Source organism: Dama dama, chromosome X (assembly GCF_033118175.1).
Source record: "Dama dama isolate Ldn47 chromosome X, ASM3311817v1, whole genome shotgun sequence".
NCBI lineage: Eukaryota > Metazoa > Chordata > Mammalia > Artiodactyla > Cervidae > Dama > Dama dama.
Genome location: NC_083714.1, coordinates 108,816,399 through 108,842,493, shown reverse-complemented (window position 1 = coordinate 108,842,493; position 26,095 = coordinate 108,816,399). Strand labels below are relative to the sequence as shown.

General features: G+C 35.3%; 1 protein-coding gene across 22 annotated transcripts in view; it reads left to right on the top strand.

Moving 5' to 3' along the window:
- KDM6A (lysine demethylase 6A) overlaps window positions 1-26,095 on the top strand; it is a 180,775-nt gene that overhangs the window by 109,495 nt on the left and 45,185 nt on the right. For 4 of the 22 annotated variants that reach the window (XM_061136678.1, XM_061136662.1, XM_061136660.1 and 1 more), the window contains 9 exons: window positions 10,478-10,571; window positions 13,121-13,247; window positions 18,763-18,861; window positions 19,005-19,224; window positions 19,785-19,919; window positions 20,366-20,521; window positions 21,077-21,172; window positions 22,093-22,194; window positions 22,860-23,255. In XM_061136678.1, coding sequence (XP_060992661.1) covers window positions 10,478-10,571; window positions 13,121-13,247; window positions 18,763-18,861; window positions 19,005-19,224; window positions 19,785-19,919; window positions 20,366-20,521; window positions 21,077-21,172; window positions 22,093-22,194; window positions 22,860-23,255 — 1,425 coding nt within the window. The remainder of the gene's footprint in view (window positions 1-10,477; window positions 10,572-13,120; window positions 13,248-18,762; window positions 18,862-19,004; window positions 19,225-19,784; window positions 19,920-20,365; window positions 20,522-21,076; window positions 21,173-22,092; window positions 22,195-22,859; window positions 23,256-26,095) is intronic. The other 18 variants (XM_061136679.1, XM_061136666.1, XM_061136663.1 and 15 more) reach the window with 7 other exon arrangements.

Sequence of the window (26,095 nt, the reverse complement as noted above, 5' to 3'; positions counted from 1 at the left end):
TTTGTGTATACTATAGCATGTGCCAGAATTCCATTCCTTTTTAAGGCTGAGTAATACTTCATTGTATGTGTATACTACATTTGGTTTATCCATTCATCTGTCAGTTGATTTTCAGCTTTTGGCTGTTAAGAATATTGCTGCTATGAACATGAGTGTGCAAATACCTGTTTTTGTTCCAGCTTTCATTTTTTCTTTCTCTTTTTTTTTTTGATATATACTCGAAGTAGAATTACTGGGTCATATGGTAATTCTGTTAAAATTTTTGAAGAACTTTCACACAGAGTTTTCCCTCATTCATTTTTGAAGAAAGTATATGTAACATTGATACTTAAACCTGATACAGTACAAAAAAGAATGAATGTACACACTGTTATCACTGATGAATGTTGGTATAAAATACTAAATAAAATATTAGCAAACGATCCATTACCTCATGAAACAAATACACTATGAGCAAGTGGTATTCATTCAGAGAATACGAAGTTGATTGAATATTAGGAAATATGTTAATATCATGCCTTGTAATAATAGAGCTAAAGGTAAAAGCAAATCATCATCGTAGATGCTAGAGAGAAAAGAACTGTAAACAAATCTTCAACTACAGTTACTTTCTCACAGGAATATGGGTAAAAATTCTGTAACTTTTATGTAACTATTCAGTTCAGTTCAGTTGCTCAGTCATGTCTGACTCTGCGACCCCATGGACTGCAGCACCCCAGGCTTCCCTATCCATCACCAATTCCCGGAACTTACTCAAACTCATGTCCATCAAGTCAGTGATGCCATCCAACCATCTCCTCCTCTGTTGTCCTCTTCTCCTTCCCCCTTCAATCTTTCCCAACATCAGGGTCTTTTCAAATGAGTCAGTTCTTCACATCAGGTGGCCAAAGTATTCAGGATCAGGACTGATTTCCCTTAGGATTGACTGGTTGGATCACCTTTCTGTCCAAGGGAGTCTCAAGAGTCTTCTCTAGTACCACAGTTCAAAAGCATCAGTTCTTTGGCTCTCAGCTTTTTTTTATAATCCAACTCTCACATCCACACATGACTATTGGAAAAACCATAGCTTTGACTAGACAGACCTGTGTTGGCAAAGTAATGTCTCTGCTTTTTAATATGCTGTCTAGATTGGTCATAGCTTTTCTTCCAAGGAGCAAGCGTCTTTTGATTTCATGGCTGCAGTCACCATCTGCAGGGATTTTGGAGCCCAAAAAGATAATCTCTCACTGTTTCCACTGTTTCCCCATCTATTTGCCATGAAGTGATGGGACCTGATGCCATGATCTTAGTTTTTTGAATGTTGACTTCTAAGCCAACTTCTTCACTCTCCTCTTAAACTTTCATCAAGAGGTTCTTTAGTTCTTCGCTTTCTGCCCTTAGGGTGGTATCGTCTGTATATCTGAGGTTATTGATATTTTTCCCAGCAATCTTGATTTCAGCTTCTGCTTCATCCGGCCAGCATTTCGCATGATGTAATCTGCATATAAGTTGAATAAGCAGGGTGACAATATCCCACCTTGATGTACTCCTTTCCCGATTTGGAACCAGTTGGTTGTTCCATATCCAGTTCTAACTGTTACTTCTTGACCTGCATACAGATTTCTCAGGAGGCAGGTCAGGTGGTCTGGTATTCCCATCTCTTTAAGAATTTTCCAGAGTTTGTTGTGATCCACACAGTCAAAGGCTTTGGTGTAGTCAATAAAGCAGAAGTATATGTTTTTCTGGACCTCTCTTGCTTTGTCGATGATCCAACGGATGCTGGCAATTTGATCTCTGGTTCCTCTGCCTTTTCTAAATCCAGCTTGAACATCTGGATGTTCACGGTTCATATATTGTTGAAGCCTGGCTTGGAGAATTTTGAGCATTACTTTGCTAGCGTGTGAGATGAGTGCAATTGGGCAGTAGTTTGAACATTCTTTGGCATTGCCTTTCTTTGGGGTTGGAATGAAAACTGACCTTTTCCAGTCCTGTGGCCACTGATGAGTTTTCCAAATTTGCTGGCATATTGAGTGCAGCACTTTCTTTCACAGCATCATCTTTTAGTATTTGAAAGAACTCGACTGGAATTCCATCAACTCCACTAGCTTTGTTCATATTGTTGCTTCCTAAGGCCCACTTGACTTTGCATTTCAGGGTGTCTGCCTCTAGGTGAGTAATCACACCATTGTCATTATCTGGGTCATGTGGGTCATGAAGATCTTTTTTGTATAGTTCTTCTGTGTATTCTTGCCAGCTCTTCTTAATGTCTTCTGCTTCTGTTAGGTCCATACCATTTCTGTCCTTTATTGTGCCCATCTTTGCATGAAATGTTCCCTTGGTATCTCTAATTTTCTTGAAGAGATCTCTAGTCTTTCCCATTTTATTATTTTCCTCTATTTCTTTGCATTGATTACTGAGAAAGGCTTTCTTAATATCTCCTTGTTATTCTTTGGAACTTTGCATTCAAATGGGTATATCTTTCCTTTCCTGCTTTTCCTTTTGCTTCTCTTCTTTTCTCAGCTATTTGTAAGGCCTCCTCAGACAACTGTTTGGCATTTTCGCATTTCTTTTTCTTAGGAGTGGTCTTGATCACTGGCTCTTGTACAGTGTCTTGAACCTCAGTCCATTGTTCTTCAGGCACTCTGTCTACCAGATATAATCCCTTGAATCTATTTGTCACTTCTGCTGTGTAGTCGTAAGGGGGTAGACTCCGGGAGTTGGTGATAGACAGGGAGGCCTGGCGTGCTGCGGTTCATGGGGTCACAAAGAGTCGGACACGACTGGGCGACTGAACTGAACTGAGTGGTCTAGTGGTTTTCCCTAATTTCTTCAATTTAAGTCTGAATTTGGCATTAAGGATATTTGCTTATCCCTAAGTAAATGTATTATGAATAATGAGGACTAGATTTTCACTGTCGGAGAACTTACAAGTAAGAAAAGAAAAAGGCTAGACTGAACTCTGTGTTATTGGATTGGAATTGGAGTAAAAACTAAATATACGGTTATTTACAGAAATTGAGAGTTGAATAGAAATAGATACAGATGGAAGAGTATGTGTGTATGTGTATGTGTTGTGTATACATTAATATATTTCCCAGCTCTGTTTGCTGTGAGTGCCTAGAAGCAAGGCCCCCCTCCCCAGCAGTGAATGTTCTAGCATCCAGATCTTTGTTTCTAAATTTGATTCTTCAGTGAAAGAAATCAAAAATTATTGGGGAGAAGTGTGTGATTCCAAAGCTTAGGGAGGGAACCTACAAGATGAGCCCTGGAATATTTCATGGTGCCAAAAAGTAAGGGAGCGCTCAAAAAATGATGAGGCACGCAAAAAGATTCAGGAGCCAACTTGAGGGGAATAGGGTTTCTAATCACTGAATCGGACACAAGTTTAGGAACAAATAATTATAATAATGGTGTTCACTACAAAATAAAATATATTAGCTCATGTTGCTATAAATGAATAGTTGAATAAATAAATGGGGGAAAGGGGACACCTCTTTCTTCCTGTGGAATTTTAATTAATGTATGAGAAATGTTAAATATCTTTCCACAAGGTACTTACTAGTTTGAAAGGTACATTCTTCAAAATAATCAGCTAGTACTTTAAATATCAAGGTAATGAAAAGTCAGAGACTGAGTGTCTGTCTCAGGTTAGAGGATGGTAAAGACACATGCTAACTGAACACAGTGTGGAATCTTGAATTAGATCCTGGACCAGAAAAGTGGGACAGTTGGTGAAACTGGAATAAATTTTATAGACAAATAGTATTTTATCAGCATTAAATCTGTCAGCCTTCTCATTTTTTTAAAAAGCTTTGTTATTGTTATGTCATCCTGATATGTCCTTTATCATTATGAAATATTCCTCTTCATCTCTGGCAGTGCTCTGTCTTGAAGCCTTCTTAATGTGATCTGAATCTAATCACTTCAGCTTTCTAATATTTAGAATTTACATCGTATGTTTTTCATCCTTTTATTTCAGTCTATTTGAGTCCTTATAGGAAAAAGTGCAAATCTTACATTATGTTTATGGCTTTCTTTAACTTTTGTAATCTGTTCTGGCAGTCTCTATTGTTCTTTGTTTGAATATCTAGTCCATTTATGCTTAATTTGATCACTGATATGATTACATAAAGTTGTCTGTCATTCTTGTATCCTTCGTATTGTGGTTTTTTTCTGGCTACTTTCAAGGTTCTTTTTAACATTTTTCTTAAGTATCTGACTATGATGTACTTAGGTATTGGTTTTTCCTTTATATTTTTACCAGTGTTTTTCCTGGTCTTTTGGATATAGGATTTAATGTCATCCATTATGAAAAGTTCTCAGCCATTATATTGTCCATATTTTCTCTGCCCCATTCTTTCTGTCCTTCTTGGACTCCTGTTATGGGTATGGTAGATATTTTGTTATTATCTTGTACATCTTGGATGGCTTTTTTTTTTTTTTTCCTTTTTTGTCTGTTTTGCTTCAGTCTGGATACTTTCTGCCAACCTCTTTTCAAATTTGTTCATTTTTCTAAAGTCTTTAATCTGCTCAGTCCTTCAGCAACTTTTTTCTTTTTTAAAAATTTTAAATTTGTATTTTTCAGTTTGAGAATTTCCTTTTGTTTCTGTTTTAATTTATTTTTCTGTGCTTTGGCTTTTTTTGTCCATTCCTTATTGATTATTTTCTTTTTCATTTGTGAACTTCATTAAAATAGCTGCTTTAAAATTATTTGCAAATTGCAACATCTGAATCATTTCATGGCTGATTTTCATTCATTTCTTTTTCTTTTGAACATGTGTAAAAATTTCCTGATTCTTACAAGCCTGATAATTTTATCCTGGGTATCATGAATAATGTGTTGTGAAGAGTGACTTTGTTATATTTTTCTGAAGTTGATTTTTTGTTTTAATAGCAGTTTTAACTTTGCTCAAGTCACACACTAAACTTTGTCATCCCTATGGTGGACAGCAGCTAAATCTCTCTTTCTTTAGTTCTTTTAGGCTGCTGGACGTCTGCTGTGGTTCCTGTGTAGTTCAGTGGTAAACCAGGAATTTGAGCAGTTTAATTGCAGAAGTTGATATTCTGTCTCTCTCTCTCTTTCTTTTCTGGGATTGTTTCTTCTTCACTCACTTTTAGCTCTTGTGATACCTTCAAAGTCTTTCCTCTTATTTTTCAAGCTAGTAAGATTGCCAATTTCTGTTTGAGGTCTAGCCAACCAAATACCAGTTGGGGCCTGCCTTCAGGTCAACATCAGGAAAAACGGGGTTACTGAACCAATGCCATTCCATTCCTCTAAGTCTTAATTTCTCTGGTTTTGCCTAATTTTGGTTACTTTTCAGTGCTTTCTGATAGAAAGTTGACTTTTGTATTTTATCCAGAATTTAATGCTGTCTGTGGAATGTTACCGCAGTGTTACCGGAGGCAAAACTTTACTAAATACCTTTACACATAAACTCATGTTGCTTTTGTATGCTACTTATAGTCACTACTTAATGTTCTGCTGTGAACATCCATCATATTTTACGTTTCTACTCACCTAGTGAGATAGACCTAGTTGTCCATCTCCTTGATACTACAAACAGTACCATTTACAATATTACCTATGGGAAGGTTCCTTTGGTGAATGAGATGTTTAGATTGTAGCATATTTACACACCTAGTTCCATGAGTAAATCCCCTTCAGCAAGGCATGAGTATTTCCCTTTATATCCCCACAATACTAAGAACTACCCAACTTTATGTTTGCCAGTCTAATTGGTAGAAGCTAGTATTTCATTTAAATTTGCATTTTCTGATTTCTCAAGGTTTATACTTTACATGTTTTCACCTTTTACAGGTTTGTTTTTATGTCCATTGCCTATTTTTCTCCTTATGTGTTTCAAGTCAGATCCTTCCTCCTCCTGATTTGTGTAGTTTTTGCCAAGTCAAATTAATTTTTTCCCATCTCAAGGAAATATTATCCATTTTCTCCTTATATACTTCTACATTTCATATTTAGGTGTTTAATGTGGGTGCCAGTTTTGTATATAGTATGAGGTAGAAATAAAACATGGTTTCTCAGTATGGTCCATCCAGTTTTTCAAGTTTGATGATTTATTATTATTAATATTATAATTATTACTAGTGTTTGGAAGTATGTTTTAGCATTTGTTGAGGTAATTCCAGAAGGTGGTTTTCCTAAAATATAAATTTGATTATATTGCTTGAACTCATTTCAGTGGTAGCCCGTTGTCTTAGGATATAGTCTACAGTCTTTTAACATGGTTTAGGAAGGTCTTTGTGACGCTGTCTGCTTGTCTCTGCCTTTTCTGCCCAATCTGCTAGTACTCTTAAGCTTGTCTGCTTCTGGGAAATAACCATGTACAATATTGTTACTGTACACAGTACAGTAAGTTTTGTTTTCATATCTGTATTCTCACCTGTAGTCCCAGCAGTTTCTGATATGTGTTAGGTGTTCAACAAATACTTACCAGTTGAAGGAACTGAGTTGAATAACTTGATTCTTACCCTTCACTAACTGTCTAATTTACTTTTTCAGATCAGATTAATGTTTAAAAGGGAAGTCATAACCTGATGAATAAAAGTTTATGTAATAACTATTAATCTCAATGGACATTCTTGCAATTTTTCCCTGTGTTGACATAGAGCTCCTTATTTCCATAGCTCTTTATCTCATTTAATCCTAAGAAGAACTCTGGATAGAAAGATCAGGCATCAATATCACTGATGAACCTAGATGCAAAAATCCTTAACAAAATTCTAGCAAACAGAATCCAACAACATATTAAAAAGATCATACATCATGACCAAGTGGGCTTTATCCCAGGAATGCAAGGATTCTTTAATATCCACAAATCAATCAATGTAATATACCACATTAAGAAATTGAAAGATAAAAACTATATGATTATCTCAGTAGATGCAGAAAAAGCCTTTGACAAAGTTCAACATCCATTTATGATAAAAACTCTCCAGGAAGCAGGAATAGAAGGAACATACCTCAACATATAAAAGCTATATATGACAAACCCACAGCAAGCATCACCCTCAATGGTGAAAAATTGAAAGCATTTCCTCTAAAATAAGGAACAAGACAAGGATGCCCACTCTCACCACTACTATTCAACATAGTTTTGGAAGTGTTGGCCACAGCAATCAGAGCAGAAAATGAAATAAAAGGAATCCAGATAGGAAAAGAAGAAGTAAAACTCTCACTGTTTGCAGATGACATGATCCTCTACATAGAAAACCCTAAAGACTCTACCAGAAAATTACTAGAGCTAATCAATGAATATAGTAAAGTTGCAGGATATAAAATTGAACACACAGAAATCCTTTGCATTCCTATACACTAACAATGAGAACAGAAAGAGAAATTAAGGAAACAATACCATTCACCATTGCAACAAAAAGAATAAAATACTTAAGAGTATATCTACCTAAAGAAGTGAAAGACCTATATATATAAAACACACTGATGAAAGAAATCAAAGAGGACAGAAATAGATGGATTGGAAGAATCAATATTGTGAAAATGACTGTACTACCCAAAGCAATCTATAGATTCAGTGCAATCCTTATCAAGCTACCAACGGTATTCTTCACAGAACTAGAACAAATAATTTCACAATTTGTATGGAAATACAAAAAACCTTGAATAGCTAGCCAAAGCAATCTTGAGAAAGAAGAATGGAACTGGAGGAATCAAGCCGCCTGACTTCAGACTCTACTACAAAGCCACAGTCATCAAGACAGTATGGTACTGGCACAAAGACAGAAATATAGATCAATGGAACAGAATAGAAAGCCCAGAGATAAATCCACGAACCTATGGACACCTTATCTTCGACAAAGGAGGCAAGGATGTGCAAAGGAAAAAAGACAACCTCTTTAACAGGTAGTGCTGGAAAAACTGGTCACTTGTAAAAGAATGAAACTAGAACACTTTCTAACACCATACACAAAAATAAACTCAAAATGGATTAAAGATCTAAATGTAAGACCAGAAACTATAAAACTCCTAGAGGAGAACATAGGCAAAACACTCTCTGACATAAATCACAGCAGGATCCTCTATGACCTACCTCCCAGAATATTGGAAATCAAAGCAAAAATAAACAAATGGGACCTAATGAAACTTAAAAGCTTTTGCACAACAAAGGAAACTATAAGCAAGGTGAAAAGACAGCCTTCAGATTGGGAGAAAATAATAGCAAACCAAGCAACAGACAAAGGATTAATCTCAAAAATATACAAGCAACTCCTGCAGCTCAATTCCGGAAAAATAAATGACCCAATCAAAAAATGGGCCAAAGAACTAAACAGACATTTCTCCAAAGAAGACATAGAGATAGCTAACAAACACATGAAAAGAGGCTCAACATCTCTCATTATCAGAGAAATGCAAATCAAAACCACAATGAAGTACCATTACATGCCAGTCAGGATGGCTGCTATCCAAAAGTCTACAAGTAATAAATGTTGGAGAGGGTGTGGAGAAAAGGGAACCCTCTTACACTGTTGGTGGGAATGCACACTAGTACAGCCACTATGGAGAACAGTGTGGAGATTTCTTAAAAAACTGGAAATAGAACTGCCATATGACCCAGCAATCCCACTGCTGGGCATACACACCGAGGAAACCAGATCTGAAAGAGACAAGTGCACCCCAGTGTTCATCGCAGCACTGTTTACAATAGCCAGGACATGGAAGCAGCCAGAGATGCCCATCAGCAGAGGAATGGATAAGGAAGCAGTGGTACCTATACACAATGGAATATTACTCAGCCATTAAAAAGAATTCATTTGAATCACTTCTAATGAGATGGATGAAACTGGAGCCCATTATACAGGGTGAAGTAAGCCAGAAAGATAAAGACCAATACATACAGTATACTAACGCATATATATGGAATTTTAAAAGATGGTATCAATAACCCTATATGCAAAACAGAAAAAGAGACACAGATGTACAGAACAGACTTTTGGACTCTGTGGGAGAAGGTGAGGGTGGGATGTTCTGAGAGAATAACATTGAAACAAGTATACTATCTAGAGTGAAACAGATCACCAGCCCAGGTTGGATGCATGAGACAAATGCTCCGGGCTGGTGCACTGGGAAGACCTAGTGGGATGGGATGGGGAGGGAGGCGGGAGGAGGGATCAGGATGGGGAACACATGTAAATCCAAGGCTGATTCATGTCAATGTATGGCAAAAACCACTACAATATTATAAAGTAATTAGCCTCCAACTAATAAAAATAAATGGAAAAAGAAAAAAAAAGAAAAATCATGCATTACATCTGTTGTATGGATGTTGAATCATAGTTCAAGTGATTTGCCTGAGGCTCACACAGCTAGTTTTATGTCTCTACTTTTTGGGGGAGAAAGGTTTGTTTGCTCAGCTAGCTACAGTGACATAGCCACTTTAATCCATTGTTCTGCCAATTGTATTCTAAAAATAATATTTACGAAGTTTTCTTTTGTTGCCTTTCCCCCTTTTGGAGAGATGGGGAGGAGTTGTCTTCAGCTTTCAGACTGTAGCAATAATGGGTTTCAGTCATATTAGTACTTTTGGGGTGAGAACTGTGGGTAAATGGTTTCATTTAGAGTTTTGCCCATGCAATCTTATATATTATAAACATCATTAGACAATAGTTATGGGGAGTTATCTTTAAAATCATGTATGTATGATAATTTTTTCATAGGATATATTATATACCAGTGATTGTATCTTTTAAACTTAGATTTCATTGGCTTTTGTACTTAGTTTTATAACAACAGTTTTGACATGTGCTCTATTTGTTCAAGTTAAGTTGCTTTGGAGCTTGGTATTTCTAGGCAAACAGGTGATGCACTTGGAAGTAGAATACTTTGCTAGCTTCATTTGTGTTATTAAATAAAGTGGACATCATTTATGTTATTAAATAGGTTCAGATGATTTTCTTTTTAACTATTAAGACTTGGCAAATTCTTTTTTTTTTTTTCATTTATTTTTATTACTTTGAATATCTCATGTAACTTATTAAATATTGAACTGAGGTGAAAATCAAAATGGTTGTATGGGTACAGAATGGTTGGAAGGATATCGATTGTTTACTACCCTCATGATCTTGTAACTGACTGGCAACTGTGGCTCAGTACTGCTGCCCAGCATTACAAGAGAGTGTCATATCACATATCACTAGCCTTTGGAAAGATCAAAATTTGAAATAAGATTTCTACTGAATATATACGATGCTGTCTCACATCCTTTGGTTTCAACTTGAAGTACTCAAAGGTCATATTTTAATGATACTTTGTTGTATTGAATGTTTTACTGGTATTAAATACTCTGAAACATGGCCTATTAACCATAACTGTCTAGAGTTAGAGGAACATTCAGTATGCACTTTGATCTTTTAGTTGATTTTTTAAAATATGCTGAAATATCAATATTGTCTAAGATTTAACATGAGCTAATTCTTTAAAGATGTTAATTTTATTTTCATTAAATCTTTTTTTCCTACTTTTTAGAGGAAGTATCATTCTGCAAAGGAAGCTTATGAACAACTTTTGCAGACAGAAAACCTTTCTGCACAAGTAAAAGCAACTGTCTTACAACAGTTGGGTATGTAATAATATTCACTTAGTGTGTTATAAGTACATTGCTTAATGTTTTTTACATGTTACTGATGGTAAATACATGACTTACGTATCCTATTTCTTTTCCTTCCTTTTCCAAAGTTGATAGAATTTATCTGAACTCATCATATTTCCACCTTCTGCTGAGTATTGTCTATCTCACAGTCAATCTTATTACAATTCTTTAGTGTAACTTTTCTTTTAAATGCTCAAAATTATACACTGGTACTTAACCATGAGTGAGGGCGATTGAATGCTTTCTTTGTGGCAGATACCATTAGAACTCAATGAAGTTAAGTGATTTACCTGAAGTCTCTTAGTGATTGGTGAGCTTGCTTTCATAGCTCTGTCAGTAATACTAACTAAGACATCTTTATGTAAGAAATGTGGAACATCTAGATTGTCTACACATGCAGTTCTGTTGTAATGTTGAAGATGAAAGAATATAATCGTTAGCATGACTGTTTTTAATGTAATTTTAAAATTATTTAAGCTTAAATTTTTTCACTTCATGATACTAATGCATACTATGTGATCAGTTATACAGAATAAAAACACTGCTTTCATATAAAACTTTCATTTTTTAATTTTGTCTTTAATCTCTGGTTAGAATTTCCATGAGTTATCCATACTTTTAAAAATTATAGTCAAGTGTTTGTTTTTAATGATTACTTGCAGAGTTTAGATAATGTGAATTGGTATGTTTAAGTTAAAATAAGTTTATTAGTACAGCAAAAAAGGTTTTGTGTTCTTAGGTAAAAGAACAAATTGATGCCTTGAGATAGCTTACTCATTCAGCTAATAATGTGAATACAAACTTTTAAAATTCACATTATTTATAAATAAGTTTTTATGCACTTTGCACTGAAGAATGTGTCAGTAGCAAAAATGCACACAAACCTGTCCTCTTTGGCTGAATGTATAGGTAAACTTTTCATGGTTTTGAAAGGGAAAATACTTCCCGTTATTGAGTCTAATTTATGCCTGCACATCAATCCTTCCTACTTGCTTGTCACTGCTGCTTAAGGAACTCCTTTTAGAGTCTGTTACTCTAGGTCCTGTGTTTAGTAGTAATAGTAGGAGAAGTAAGGGAGGAACAGATGAATAAGTGTGTGATTGACTTATATTTCCGTAAAACATGATAACTCAGCCCTCTCTCTTTTGGAGCACAGCAACTGTAATAAATGTCAGAAAATAAGGGTCCTTGCTTGTTTTGTGTACTGTGAACTATACATGAAAAACAGCTGATTTTGTGAATTTGAATTGATCCACAACTGAAATTATGATTCCCTGGCACATTAAGTCAAATTATTCCATGTGCTAGTATTCCATGATCTAGTGTTTTGATTACTTACATAGTCAGCTTGTTTGTTTGTTTTATCATAACAGTTTTATTTAAGGTGTACAAGATGATGTTTTGATATACCTGTACATAGTGAAATGGTTGCTACAGTCAAGTTGTCCCACATATCCATCTCCTCACATAGTTACCTTGTTTTCCCCCTGTGGTGAGAGCACCTCAAATCTATTCTCTCATCCAGTCATAATGCTGTATGTTAGTTCTCTAGATTTACTCATCCTATATAACTTCAACTTTGTTTCTTTCGACCAACATCTCCCCATTTCCTCTATCTTACCACTCCTGGTAACCACCATTCAACTCCCTGCTTCTGCGTATTTCATTTTTTTGGATTCCACAGATAAGTGAGATTATGTATACCATCTAAATTTGTTTAGTAAAGATTTGTGTTACCCATTTTGTACCATTTTTATCTTCAGCATTTGAATGGACTCTTTCTTATAGTCTTGGAGTTTTAAAAAAATTGTCAAATGATTGTAATTTTTATTTTACATGAGTTGTGAATATATGTAGCCAGTGCCAGTAAGGTAGGATTGTATGTTGTGTATGCTACTCTGAACTATCATTGATGATATAGCTTTATATTTACTCCTTGGAAGTAAACATGGTGTTAATAGAGATTTTTATTTTATTTTTTTTTCCATTTATTTTTATTCGTTGGAGGCTAATTACTTTACAATATTGTAGTGGTTTTTGCCATACATTGACATGAATCAGCCATGGATTTACATGTGTTCCCCATCCCGATCCCCCCTCCTGCCTCCCTCTCCATCCCATCCCTCTTAATAGAGATTTTTAAATGCACATTAAGTTTTCCATGAAACAGTAAATAAGATTTATCATCTTATATTCTTTGTTTCGTATCTTGAAATTTTTTCAAATACAAAAATTAGAGAATAGAACTATAGTTTGTAATCTAGTAAGTGACAAGTCAATACTTAAAATTGTTTTAATTTCTCTGGAATGAAAGTTCTTCATTGCTTTGACTGTACCTTAAAGACAAAACTTTTTTAGGACTGAGTTGACAGTTCTAAATTTGGGGAGTGTGTATGCCAAGCTAAATGAATAAATTGACTGAAAAGAGTATTTTTTATGTGTTTGTTTCTGCTCTCTATTCTTTTAAGTAGTAGATTAATTAAGTCATTTATGTAAATATTTTTGATCATTTACTATAGGTTGGATGCATCATACTGTGGATCTCCTGGGAGATAAAGCCACCAAGGAAAGCTATGCTATTCAGTATCTCCAAAAGTCCTTGGAAGCAGATCCTAATTCTGGCCAGTCTTGGTATTTCCTTGGAAGGTAAGACTGATTTATCAGAAACTTAGGTTTTGCTTTTGTTTATTGCAGCTAAGAGTTTTGAATTATCTGAAATATCAGTTTACTAATAATGTGATCAGTATATTTTCCCTTTTAAATATTTTATAATGAAGATTTCTAGATAAAAAATAAAAGAACTTCTGAATGTGGTGGTTTTCTTATACCATCATCTGGTCCATCAGGATATTTCTTATTTTGCTTATTGGATTTTCATTTGACTTAAATTATTGCTGGTTTTCAAAAACTCTTGGCAGATACTAATTATTCATTCAGGTATTTAAATGCCTTTCCTTTTGATTTCTAGTGTTCATATGTCTATTTAAATAGAACAGAGAATTAATTTTTCATTCTGCCTGATGACTACCAGTAGTTAATGGAACTTTGCCCGTTATCCTTTTGATTAGTGATATTTACCTTAGAATGGACATTAATAGTAGATTGCAAATCATAGTTGTATTTGAAGTTTTACAGTGAGAAAGTAGATACATTATTATTCAATTCGTTGGAAAGGAGAAGTGACATTAGTGAAAATATTTTTTTGCAAGTCTATAAAATTTTCTTGTACTTTGAATTCTGCTTACTGATTATATGAAATATATCTCATGTATATGTATTCTATCAGAATATATTTTTGGACCATTATCTGATTGTATTTTAGTTCTTAGTTGGTTTTAGCTTTTGCAGTATGGTAGAAAGATCAGTCTACTAGGAGTTATCTGAGATACTTGGATTCAAGTCTTGGCTACTGTTTGTGGAATCTTGGATTGGAAGAATTAAACATTTTGAGGCTTCAGTTTTCTGTTGATAAGAGAATTAGATCGATAGTTCTCAATGGTGGTAGGGTGGATGGGAAGGTGCTGTTTTGCCCCATGGGAGACATTTCATAATGTCTGTAGAGAGATTTAGGTTATCACAACTATGGAGAATGCTACTAGAACAGTTGTCCACAGTAAAAGATTACCTGGCACAAAATGTCAATGGTGCTGAGGTTGAAAAGCCCCAGGTTAGATCTCTTAGGTAACCTTCCCATGCTAAAGGTTTTAATTTTATCTTTGGAAATTACACTGTTTTGTTTTAATTTTAAACTTTTTCCCTTTCTTTTTTTCTATAGGAGTATTTTACTTTGAGTGAGTTAGCCATATAGTCACATTAATTTTAGTATTCTAGTATTTTATATTTTAGTATTTCATTTTTTTCTTTAAATTTAGCAAAGTATATTTGTATGAGAGGGAGTAATATTAAGATGTTTCAATTTTTTTATTATTCATTAATAATATCCTATACTAGTTGAGTGGAAAAGTAGCTATTTTTGGTAGTAATTTTGTTATTCCTTGCCAGGCTTATAAAGTCATCTAAATTCAGTTGCTCATTAATAAAGCTTGAGAGTCCAAACTTTGTCTTTTCTCTTTCATTAAAGATCTTTGGGAGCAGAAACTGAATCTTAACCATCTTTGTATCTTATTACCTGGTAAATGGCTATTTAGTAAATGGAATAAATGATCTAATTGAACACCATTTGCCTTTGGAGCTCACTCTGTTACTACTGTTAGTATTGTGCAGTGAGAGGCTTCATATAGTGACCGAAAGGAGCTCTTTGTAGTAAAGTAGGGTCTTGCTTAGTCATGCCTCTAGTGTTAATGTTTATAAATGAAAATTTCTGTTAATATAAATTAAAAGGAATGTGTACCTAAAGTATTTTTCTTTTGATCTAAGACAAAGATTAGTAGTTTAATATAGCACAATAGTGTGGATGTCTTTTTAATATATTTTTTCTTAATTCTATGCATACAAAATTAATATATAATTTTGAAATGTCAGAAATTACTTTTTTTGGTTTTTTTGGCCACACCACTTGTGGGTTCTTAGTTCCCGGATCAGGGATCAAACCCTAGGCCCCCACAGTGAAAGACCAGAGTCCTAACCACTGGGCCTTCAGGGAATTCCCCCAAATTACTACTTTAGTAATTTTGTAATTTTCAGCTCAATGAGCACTATTCCATAGGAGGTGTGTCGTCCTCCCACCTCACAAGTGGTTTTACATTTGAAATCGTTGAGATTTCAAGGATCGTTGAACCTTTCTGGATAGAATTTTTCAAATATACTTTGCTGACTTCTCAGATAAAGGATACTTATTCTTGTTTGGGGGTTCAAGATTATCATGTTGGTGTTCAGTATTTTTTATCTGTAATATAATTTGAGGACTGTTTTAGACTTTTTTCTTTAATGTTTACATTTCTTACCCTTTTTTTTTTACTGACTTCTAATGTGTTGCTTCAAGTCTGTTTTGTCATGAGAAAATGTTTATAAATAAATTAGATTTTAGAAGTTATTAAAGCTCTGAAGGAAGATCTCAAATGTCATTGGGAGTTGATGACCCTAATATTTCTGAGGCACTTGGTTACTTATCTCTGCATCAGGTCTGTGTGGAAGATTGCATTTGTTTGTTGTTTGGCATGTGTATATCATAATGAAAGTATAATGAGGTAATGCTGTTAAACTGGCACTTTGTTATTGACTGTGTAATCACAGAATTATAGAATGTTAGAACTAGGAGGGGGAAGGCAATGGCACCCCACTCTAGTACTCTTGCCTGGAAAATCCCATGGATGGAGGAGCCTGGTAGGCTGTGGTCCTTGGGGTCGCTAAGAGTCGGACACGACTGAGCGACTTCACTTTCACTTTTCACTTTCATGCATTGGAGAAGGAAGTGGCAACCCACTCCAGTGTTCTTGCCTGGAGAATCCCAGGGACGGGGGAGCCTGGTGGGCTGCTGTCTATGGGGTCGCACAGAGTCGGACACTGAAGTGACTTAGCAGCAGCAGCAGCAGAGCTAGGAGGGACCAGGAGGTCACCTAGTTCACCCTTGTCATTTTGCACGTTTTAGAAAGGGAACTCAGAGGAGTCAAATGCTTTGTCCAAGGTCACAATCATGCAGGTAATTAGTAGCAGAGCAGGAACTAGATCCTTGGTTCAACACCTAGAGCTTTTTCAGTTACACAGTACTGTCTCACGGGAGCCTGTTTAAGTTTTATTAGAGGAAAAGTGTTTGATAGTTGGATTGAGGAATTTGTATTTGGGCACATTGGTTCCCTACTTTCACTTTGTAGGAATCAAGTATGAAAACATAGGTTGTGGGATTTACTGCTTATTCCTCCCAGCAGTTAGGTGAATTTGCTCTATAAATCTGAGATTGGCTTTGATTTAATTAAGAACAACAAACAGAGCATGTTTTCCACTATTGGGTAAGCATTTCTTTTCTTTGTGGTGTCTGTCCCTGTTTGTCATTGTTAATGCCCTCTTGTCCTGAATTCTTTCCTCATAAAACAGTTTACAGACACTCTCTGACTCTGCCTCTGTTCTGTCACTCACCTTTGTTTATACTGCCCCAACCCCAAGATTAGTGATCTCATGGTCTTCCCTTGTGGCTCAGCTGGTAGAGTCCACCTGCAATGCAGGAGACCTGGATCAAACCTGGGTTCGATCCCTGGGTTGGGAAGATCCCCTGGAGAATGGAAAGGCTACCCACTGTAGTATTCTGGCCTAGAGAATTCCATGGACTGTATAATCCATAGGGTCACAAAGAGTCAGACACGACTGAGCGACCTTTACTTCACTTCACTTTTCAGGCTTATTTTTACCTCTCCTTTGTAGGTATCCTGTGTTCTTATACCCTCTCTTCCAGATGGATGAATTCCAAATATCAATTTCTACACTTCAAAGTGTTAAACACCAGGACAGTATTTCCTATTCTTTACCTAACATTACCCGTTTTAATGTCTACATCTCATGTCAAAGTCAGCATATTTCAAACCACATCATCATTTTCTTCTCTGAACCATCTCCTTCTCCTTTATTTTTGCCAATGATATCACCATCTCCGGCCGCCCCCCCCCCCCCCCCCCCACTATTTATCAGACTTAAAAGATAAATGATAATCCTACCCCCATGAATATCTAATCAGTCTGTCACAAAGTTTTTATCTGTGTTTTGGTTTATTGTTTCTCCTTTTTCTTTGTTGTCACTTCCATTACTTTCATCCTAATTTGGGCCTATTCCAAGCCAGTAAATATAGCTGCCTTCTTTTTTACTGTTTATAATTTTTTTCACTTTTGGTTTATTGCTACACATTGTTAGCAGATAAATATTCCCATAAAATACTTTCATCGTGCCATTCCCCTTGTTAGAAGAGCAAACTTCGCGATATTCTTGGGTTGGATTTAAAATTCTCTACCACTTATATCTGTGCTATCATATATATAAGATATATCTGATATATTTAATTTATATATAAGATATATCTGATATATCTTTTATATATATATAAGATGTAACTTATATAAGTTTTGCTCATGCTATTCAAGTAGCATTTCAAAATGCCTTTTCTCAACTTCTCTGCCTGAATCAGTGGTTCTCAGACTTTTGAATTACTTGACATTTACTTTTTTTTTTTTTTGCTATTTACTCAGTCAATAGTATTTCAGAGTAAGTCAACTGCAATACAAATATTGGTTTAATGGAAAATGTATGTATGTATGTTTGTATATGTCTTTTTTCCCATTTTGTTTGCTTGGCCAAATTACTGTAAACTAGCTGGTAATTGCAAATCACTGATCTAAACAGTATGCATCTACACACATTCAGATCCTTTACTCTTACCCTTTCCTATCTTTCCTAAACCCAGTAGTGTGTAGTGTGGTCTCTTCTGCCGTACCCTAAATTTTCAGACCAGTTATTATCTGTGCTAGCCATTTGATATGGCATCATGCTATTTATAATGTGTCTTCAGTCCTCAGTTAAATTGTAAACTCCTTGACGATGGACTGTGTTTTATTTTTTCCTTTTTCCCTTAGTGACAAACATGAAGAATATATTCTCTGTATTTTTATAATTTTACCTGCTGTTTTATGTATCCATGAGGTACATCTACATTAAGAAAAATGCCAGTTCCCTGAAACTTTAATCATACCTTGCTACCCTTACTAGTCATTCAATACTGTACTTAATCCTGTTTTATACTATTTTTGATAGTCAGCTTGATATTATTTCTTATGTTTGTGTCTTGTGTGTATTAAAGAGTTGTTTCCTTTATTTTTATTATTTAAGAAAGGAAAACCGAAATCTGATTCAGCAAGTCTTAACCAACATAGAATGTTTTTCTTGGTTTTTAACTATATTCTTACTCTTTGGAAAACCAGAGATCAAGTTGTATAAGTAGAGTGGTGTGCGTGTATCTCTCAATATTATTATATTGAAGTGATATGGCATTTAACTATTTTAATAGGTGCTAAAGTATGCTGCAGTGATAAACACTATCAGATAGTCTATAATATAGCCTATTGAAGGGTTAATTATAGTGTTATTGTCATGTATATTCACACTTCACATAAATCTGTTTGCTTATTAGATTTTTATTTGCTTTGACATAGTCTTCCAGCACATTAATTAATCAATGTGTATTAATCATATTTTCTTATTTTTTTTTCCCTTCCCCTCTTAGGTGCTATTCAAGTATTGGGAAAGTTCAGGATGCCTTTATATCTTACAGGCAGTCTATTGATAAGTCAGAAGCAAGTGCAGATACATGGTGTTCAATAGGGTAAGACTTTGTGTAGAAATAATGGTATAATTCATATACAAAGATAGTTGCGTCACATATAATGTACTTCGTGGTTTACATCATGTTATAAAGCTAAGCCATTCTTTTTAGTCGACTTATTTTTTCTTAATTTCTCTTTCCAGCGTGCTATATCAACAGCAAAATCAGCCTATGGATGCTTTACAGGCCTATATTTGTGCTGTACAATTGGACCATGGCCATGCTGCAGCCTGGATGGACCTAGGCACACTCTACGAATCCTGCAACCAGCCTCAGGATGCCATTAAATGCTACTTAAATGCAACCAGAAGCAAAAGTTGTAGTAATACCTCTGCACTTGCAGCACGAATTAAGTATTTACAGGTAAAATGTTTAAATTGCAGTTTTTTAAAGGCACATGTTTCCCCATGACACTCAGGCAGGAGGAGGGTGGCTGGGAAGTTTGTCTAGTTGTGTTTTGATGTCTATAACTTGTTTCCATATTTTGTAAACATACCATAGCTTGTAATATTATTTTACTTTTCATTTTAAGTAAGATATACAGTATTTTAAAAAGATGCTCTTTTGTGCATTTACCCTGTTAATACATATTAATTTACATAATTTTTTTCTATGTACTGTCTACATTTTTAAGTTGTCATAGCATTTTAGAGAAAAGAACACAAACACTGTCTTTCACTCTTGCTTGGAGTTTCATGAGAAGACAGCTATAAGAACTCTGAAAACAGAGCTCAGCTTTGTTTTAATTCTCACAAAGGTTTATTTTCCCGTTTCCCTCATTATACTTAGTATCTTTCTGAAACCCCAAATTAAGGATCTATTTTCTTAAAAACAATTAGTTATAGCATTTAGGAAGATTTAGTGGACTTGCTCTTACTCAAGTAGGCTTGTGTTAAATTTGCTTTTTACATAATTTTTCCTAGGCTCAGTTGTGTAACCTTCCACAAGGTAGTCTACAGAATAAAACTAAATTACTTCCTAGTATTGAGGAGGCGTGGAGCCTACCAATCCCCGCAGAGCTTACCTCCAGGCAGGGTGCCATGAACACAGCACAGCAGGTGAGAAGTTGGGTTATGTTCTGCAGGTGCCCAGCTTTAAGGGTTCTTTTCAATCTGTAGTAGTCAAGCGTATTTTACTAAGCACAGGAGGCTTTTATTTATGAAAAGACTCTTGATTTAATTGTGAAGGGAATTTAGATCAAATTAAAACTCCCTCTGATATGGGAAGAAATTTTGGGGTGCCAATTTAGGACCTTTATGCATTTTCATGGTTTTGAAGGAAATTTCTTAACATCATGCTGCAGTTGTTTATTTAATTTTTGAAACAAGTTTTTCAAAGGAAGGTACACATTCCTCCACTGATGATTCATTTGATTTTCAATAATTACCATTCAGCGATGTCCACATAGATTTGAAAAGTATGCAGCTTGTAAAGTTGTATAATTTGAAGGAATGAATTAAGAATATATAGAACCCTATTTTTGTCTTCCTTCTGTGATTCTTAGGCATGTAAACCTCATCATCCAAATACTGAACCTGTATTAGGCCTCAGTCAGACACCAATTTCACAGCAATCCTTGCCACTACACATGATTCCTTCTAGCCAAGTAGATGACCTGTCCAGTCCTGCCAAGAGGAAAAGAACATCTAGTCCAACAAAGGTATATGTTTTAGAGAAATAGAAAATCCCAGTCAAGAAAGAAATTCTTAACTGCTCTGAACTTGTGCAGTTTGAACATCTCCTGTCCTTTATTTTAAATCTGTGGACATCAATGAGTGAAAGGTTTGAGTTTTTTCATTCCAAATTCTTAGTATCATATTAAATATGGAAAGTAGGGATAAATTTGCATTCATCAAATCATTTTACTCATCTCCCTGCCGTTAAGATCTCAACACAACTTTTCATCATCACTTTCTACTGACATTAAAATAACATTGAACCTAGTGGACAGTGTGGTATTTAGGTTAGTCATTTGGGCCATAGTTTAGGGGTGGGCCTTTTTGGGTGGCTAATTAAAGAATCAATATTTTCTTAAGTTTTAAGTTCCCAAATTTACTATGCATGTAAAATTACTTTTAAAAGAACTAAATGTCATAACATCTTTTTTATATGTAAATATTCCAGTTCATAGTCATTTGACCTCCATTAGTCATTTTGTTAACTCTATGGATTTAACCAAATATTCTTTAATTTTTTTTTAATCAATTTTCCTCAGAATACTTCTGATAATTGGAGTAGTGGCCATGCAGTGTCACATCCTCCAGTACAGCAACAAGGTCATTCATGGTGTATGACACCACAGAAATTACAGGTATGTAAAACATGCTTTTGACAGATTGTTTTTCCTATTAAAGAAAAGTAGAGGTACTAAAGTTCTAAGTTTTTTTAAGTATTACTTCTTAAAACTGAATGGCAGTAAACTCAGTTAATAGGTACATAAGTAAATTGAGCCCACATTTACCAGAGTAATAGAGATAATTCATTCTTTTTTTTCTTTCCCCACTTACCTCTGCCCCACCCCCCAATATATTCTCATGGTTCAAACCACCTAAGTATGAGTTTAGAGTATATAGAATAAATTCTCCTACTTCTGTCCCTTCCCACTCAGTGCCCCTCCTAACTGAAAACCAGTATTTCTTGTTGCTTATCTATCTTTCAAGAGATGTCATGCATGTCCAAGCAAATAACTCGTCTCCTTTCCCTCATATGTTATTATTTTTCTTCTCTTTTTATACTAATGATAAAATGCTGTATATACTGTTAAATAGTGTATTATGCAGACCTTTCCATGTCAATATATTAAGAGCTTCCTAATTCTTCTGTGACTACATCGTGTTTTCTTTATGTAGGTGTCATACTTTTACTTAGGCAAATTAGTAGTTTTGGCTAGATTGTCTTCAGACTTTCCTATTCCATACAGTGCTTCTTAGTACTTGTCATAAAGCATTTTTAAGCTTAAAGAACTTTCTGTGTAAATCCTGATAATTATTGATGAGTAAAATCTCATGCCCATTTATCTCAAAGATCCCATTACAGTAAACCTTCTGAGATAAATGTTTATTCCTTAACTTTCTCAAACTTCTTAAAGGACTTCATTTTGGGATTGATTGCCATTGGTCAGAAATCAGTATCTTTGACTAGACAGCATTCAGAGTTTTATAGAAAGGTTGCTTAGAATAATGAGCTTGTTTCTTAGATATGTCTTTGACTGCATTCTTCTTTTTCTTCTAGCACTTGGAACAGCTCCGTGCAAATAGAAATAATTTAAATCCAGCACAGAAACTGATGCTGGAACAGCTGGAAAGTCAGTTTGTCTTAATGCAGCAACACCAAGTGTGTACAGCATTGTTTTCCCCCTAAAATTTGTTAGCATTTGAATATTTTTGTTGACTGGAATATCATTTTAGAGAATATGTTTATGCCCACCTCTAGTTTGTACTAGTGTTTGGTGGGATTTAATTATCTGTGCTTCTTAAAATACTGATATTGGACAGAGATTTTTAGAGGAAAAAACAGCTATAAATTTGATTTTGAACATGGCTTAGTATTAATTTACATGTTATTTTGCATGAGTTTTATCTATATTATTTAAAACTTAACAAACTACATCCTAAACTCAGGTGAGGTTCTTTCAAGTTTGTTTAACTCAGAGAATCTGGCATATAAATGTGATAAAATGGAATTTTAAGATCCCCTATTTTGTGATGGGGAAGAGATCTGTAAATTTGATTTCTTTTCCATAATTTTCAACTGCTTTCTTTTGTCATTTACTAAAAAGATATTTCTTAAGATTAAGTAGATTCCTGCTTTTCTGAGGAAGCTAATCTGAATGTGAAGAAACACAATTGCTTGTCTTAAAAAGGTATTTTTTAACCTAGAGAAATTAAATGTTAGGGTAAAATCAAAGATTATCTTGTTATGTATCTTCATATTCTGATTCTGTCCCTTATGGGCCACACAGGCAGCATTTATGTTTTGTTTTGTTTTGTTTTTGACAGATGAGACAAACAGGAGTTGCACAGGTACGATCTACTGGAATTCCTAACGGGCCATCAGCTGACTCATCACTGCCTACAAACTCAGTCTCTGGCCAGCAGCCACAGCTTGCTCTGACCAGAGTGCCTAGCGTGTCTCAGCCAGGAGTCCGCCCTGCCTGCCCTGGGCAGCCTTTGGCCAATGGACCCTTTTCTGCAGGCCATGTTCCCTGTAGCACATCAAGAACGCTGGGAAGTACAGACACTATTTTGATAGGCAATAATCACATAACAGGAAGTGGAAGTAATGGAAACGTGCCTTACCTGCAGCGAAACGCACTCACTCTACCTCATAACCGCACAAACCTGACCAGCAGCGCAGAGGAGCCGTGGAAAAACCAACTATCTAACTCCACTCAGGTAATAGAAGGACTAATTGCCTTGTTGGCTTCTCACATAATAGTTGTCTTTATTTGATTTTATGCATGTTGAGAGGAGAAATAAAAGTTTGGGAAACTTTTTATAAGCATTTATAGTACTACAGTGTGATTACTACATTGTGACTCAGTATTGTGTGTAGATTTTTTTTTTCTCATATAAGATTTACACACATAGGTAATGTTAGAAATTTCTAAAAAAAGAAAATAGATCATACAATTCCCCAAAACTCACTGCTAATTTACAATGGCATCTTAAGCATTTATAGTAATGTTTCTTAGTTCATTTCTGTAAATATTGCCTACTTCGATCAAGTGCTATTCTAAGTGGTAAGTATTTACTCTGGTGGGAGGAAAAGTTTTTACTTCTGAATATTTATCCTCATAGTTTTCCCTTATGTTTTGGATTGTTTCCATGGAGCAGGTGCACCAAAGCAGAACTGAAGGGTCAAAGAGCTTTTAAAAGAAATGTTGCAAATATGTCTTGCCAAATTGCTTATCCTTTTATTAGTCTACGACAAGGAAATCTTTGACTTACTATTGGTAAAACTAAAATAAGTTCTTTTTCTAAGAACTTTAAAATGTCTTAGTTCATGTACATAAACAGATAATAAATAGGCATTACGTATGGAATATAAGCTAATGTTACCATTAGTTCTCTGGAATAATATACTAGAAAATGGAGCTGGGGAGTACTAGAGATTGATGGTAGAGGAGTTGCAGTAATAAATAGGAATGTCAGGGAAGGTTTCACTGGAAGGGGTAGTTGAATAAAGACCTGAAAGAGTTATAGAAGTGAGCCTTGAAGATATTCCTGGAGGAGGAAATGGCAATCCACTCCAGTATTCTTGCCTGAAAAATCCCATGGAGAGAGAAGCTTGGTGGGCTACAGTCCATGGGGTCACAAAGAGTTGAACACGACTTAGCAACTGAGCACGCACACACACACACACACACACTTGAAGATATTTGTGATAAGAGTGTTTCAGGTTTAGGGAGCAACAAGGAGCAATAGACCCTAAGGCTGAAGCATGTTTTGCATATTTAGGGTTATCAAGGTGACAAAAGCATGGCTGAGCAGGATGAGAGGTAGATGTGTTCCAGTTTGGACACAGGCTAGCTAAATCATTTTCAGCCTTGTAGGCCATTGTATAAAGATTTTGGATTTTATTCTGAGTTAAATGGGAAACTATAGGGAGGTTTGAATGGAGTGAGGTGGTCTGACTAGATCTTCTCCAGTACACAGTGGATAGGCTAAAGGAGGTAAAAGTACAAATGATTTGACCCATTTGGAGATTACTGTTACAATCCATGTTAAGAGATGGTGGCGGCTCAACCCAGGCTGGCAGCAGTAGAAATGGTCAACTTTGGGGTACATTTGGGTGTAGAACCAACAGGATTAGGTAATAGAGTGGATATGGAGAAAACGGGAGTCTAAGCTATCCTGATAAACTGGGGAAGATGAAGGAAACTGGATGAAATCACCAAGGGGTGAGGATAGGGGAAAAAAGAGAACTCAAAACTGAGCCTTGGGGCATTCCAATATAATAGGTCAGAAAATTGGAAAACTAACAAAGAAAACTAGAAGAGGAGTGACTTGTGAGGATAATAGGAGATATAGGAGAATATGAGTGATGCCCTTAAAGCCAAGTCTTTCAAGGAAGGGACTGTGATCAAAGTGTGAATCAATCAGTGGTTACAGGTTGAATCGGTAATGTGAGGAAATTAACACAGGAGAAAAAGGAGAGAATTGTTTGGGTAGGTGAGAGGATGGGATTTTGAAGGTTCAGTGTGTTTAAACATTGAAGGATTGTTAAAAGGATAGCATGAGATTTTTGTTAGGATTCCTATAGTGCTAAGGTATAATTTGTAGTTAATAAATGAGAACTTTTGTTATGATTGTAACTTAGTGATTCTATTATTATTCTTTATTGCATCTAATTCCCTGGCTTCCTTAGTTGCCGAGATTTTAAGTAAATAACTTCCTTCACCCTACTTTGGAAATTTGCTATCTTTACAGAGACCTACTGTATAGCACAGGGAACTCTGCTCAGTGTTACATGCCAGCCTGGATGGGCGGGGGGTTTGAGGGAGAACGGATACATGTATATGTATGGCGAGTCCCTTTGCTGTTCACCTGAAACTACCACAACATTGTTAATCAGCTGTACCCCAATACAAAGTTGTTTATGGTGTTTAAAAAAAGACAAACACATAATTTTAGTGAAAGAACCCTCAGTTTGCAGACCATGAAGCCTCTGTACATGACTGAATACTAAGTGGCAGAGCCCCAGTCTTTGCTTTGCAGGCCTTTCAATGCCAGTGGCCATAAGAGCTTTTTAATTTAGGTAATGCAGTTGGGAAAGTTGACTAAAAATACTGTTGAACTGATTCTAAATCAGAGGTTTCCCAAATGAAGTTGCTGCATGACTAGTGAAGCTGAGGAGCCTCTATGTCTGCATTAACATAATTAGAGACTTTTTCATACTGTCTTATGCTTTTTCAAATAGTTTTCTCAAATTGTGATGAAAACTAGACCATTGATAGACCCATATGATATATCTACTATTTAGCTTGTGATGATGGGAGGAAATACAGATTTATAATAATTTACATTATAGTTTCGAAGAGTTCATTCACAGGTTTCACTTAAGGTATGAAAGTAAAATTATATAAATTGTAGGTGTATGTTCAGCAAGTCCTCTTTAAAAAATGTATAGCTTAAAATAACCTAGATTTGCATTTAAAGGCAGTGTAATAAAATAGTTACTTTTGTATTTGCATATTATGATTATTATAACTTGTTAAGTGATTAGCTTCTGA